This window comes from Chaetura pelagica, unplaced genomic scaffold, assembly GCF_000747805.2.
Source record: "Chaetura pelagica isolate M959 unplaced genomic scaffold, ChaPel_1.0 scaffold132, whole genome shotgun sequence".
Taxonomy (NCBI): Eukaryota; Metazoa; Chordata; class Aves; order Apodiformes; family Apodidae; genus Chaetura; species Chaetura pelagica.
Genome location: NW_009952709.1, coordinates 43,907 through 45,410, shown reverse-complemented (window position 1 = coordinate 45,410; position 1,504 = coordinate 43,907). Strand labels below are relative to the sequence as shown.

General features: G+C 58.8%; 1 protein-coding gene across 1 annotated transcript in view; it reads right to left on the bottom strand.

Annotated features, from left to right (window-relative positions):
- The window catches only part of NDOR1 (NADPH dependent diflavin oxidoreductase 1), a 23,169-nt gene that overhangs the window by 9,529 nt on the left and 12,136 nt on the right, over positions 1-1,504 (bottom strand). Inside the window, exon 8 of the mRNA XM_009994301.1 lies at positions 1-60. This exon is cut by the window's left edge and continues 152 nt beyond it. Within this exon, the coding sequence (XP_009992603.1) occupies positions 1-60 (60 nt within the window). The remainder of the gene's footprint in view (positions 61-1,504) is intronic.

The window sequence follows — 1,504 nt, the reverse complement described above, 5'->3', positions numbered from 1 at the left end:
AGTGGGTGACCAGGTACCGGATGGTGCAGGGCTGTGGCAAGAGGGCAGGGAGGGATGTGCCTGCAAGGCAAGGCAGTGGGGGGAGCTCAGGAGCAGGACACCCCACACTGCCTGCCCACTGCCTCCCAGCTCTGCTGCCCCCAGCTCTGCTGCCCCCCCTGCAGCCACCCACACATTGCCTAGATGTGCTAGTGGAGCCAACTTTGGATACTGCTGTTGCTGCTCCCCCCATGGGTCCCCACTCCCTCCTACTCTCCCCAGTTTGTTTTTCAAGCCCACAGGTTTGCAACAGCCAAAGTCAAGTAGTGTTGAGCTGTCTCTTACTTTATGGTGGTGCTTTAGAACACCTCATCAACCCAGGTCCCACCTGCACACAACGTGGTGGAAATATCCAGCAGCTTCCCATGGCCTGTCCCTGTCTCCTAGTTGTCTCCCAAAGGAGTGAGGAGCAGCCTAAATTTCTCTTGGGTTTGCCTGCCAGGCAAAAATCCCAGCACTCACAGACACATGAGAGATGGAGGGGAAAGTACACCCAGGGGAGAGAGGAGAAAACTCTCCCAGTATCACACAGACTGCAGATCCACCAGGGCCTCCAAGGGGCTTCTCTAGTTATTGGAGCCAGTTTGTGGCTGCAAGAGCCTCTGCAACAGGTCCCAGGGGCTCAGCGTGTGGGGGAACCTGCACATCCCAGGCAAGGACACGACGGCATGGATGGGGCAGTGATGAGAACAACCAGACCCAGGGCTTGGTCTGGGGGGGCTGCAGGATCTTGCAGGCCTTGGGCTGGGGGCTGCCAAGGCACAAGGCGTCAGTGCAGCCTGGACCCTGCAGGTTCCTCCCAGGAGCTGCATGGGATCCACATGGGATTCACCTGTGCAGAGCACTGGGAGGGCAGGAGAGCCCCTGCACTGTGGGACGTCCCCATCAGCTACTCCCAACTCCCCAGTTATTGTGCATAAAGCAAAGGGAAGGCACAGCTCCAGGCTGGGTCAGCACTCTGGGAGCTGCCCCATCCCAGCAGGGAGGGCAGGACCTACCAGGCTCTGTGGGCTTCAGCACAAACCATCTGTCTGGATCCAGGCGCAGGAGCTGGCAGAACTGCTGAACATCTTCAGGGCAGTTCTGGGGCTGGATCATCACCACATCTCCTGCACTGAACCTGTGGATGCAGCAGAACCTGCTGAGGGCAGCCCTTGGGCAGGCACATGGGCACAGCACCCACACCCAGCACCTGTGCCAGGGGACAGGCCTGCTCAGTCAAACTTCTAGTGTCACTCACAATATGCTCCCTAAGCTGACAAGGCAAGGAGAGCTGCTCCACAGGCAGAACCCACACTGCCACACCCCCCTACTCTGTCAAGACTGGATGGGGCTTGGAGCAACCTGGTCTGGTGGGAGGTGTCCTGCCCATGGCAGGGGGGGTGGAACTGGATAATCTTTAAGGTGTCTCCCAACCCAAACCATTCCATGATTCTGTGTAGGGGGACAGGGCAGCAGGGACTAC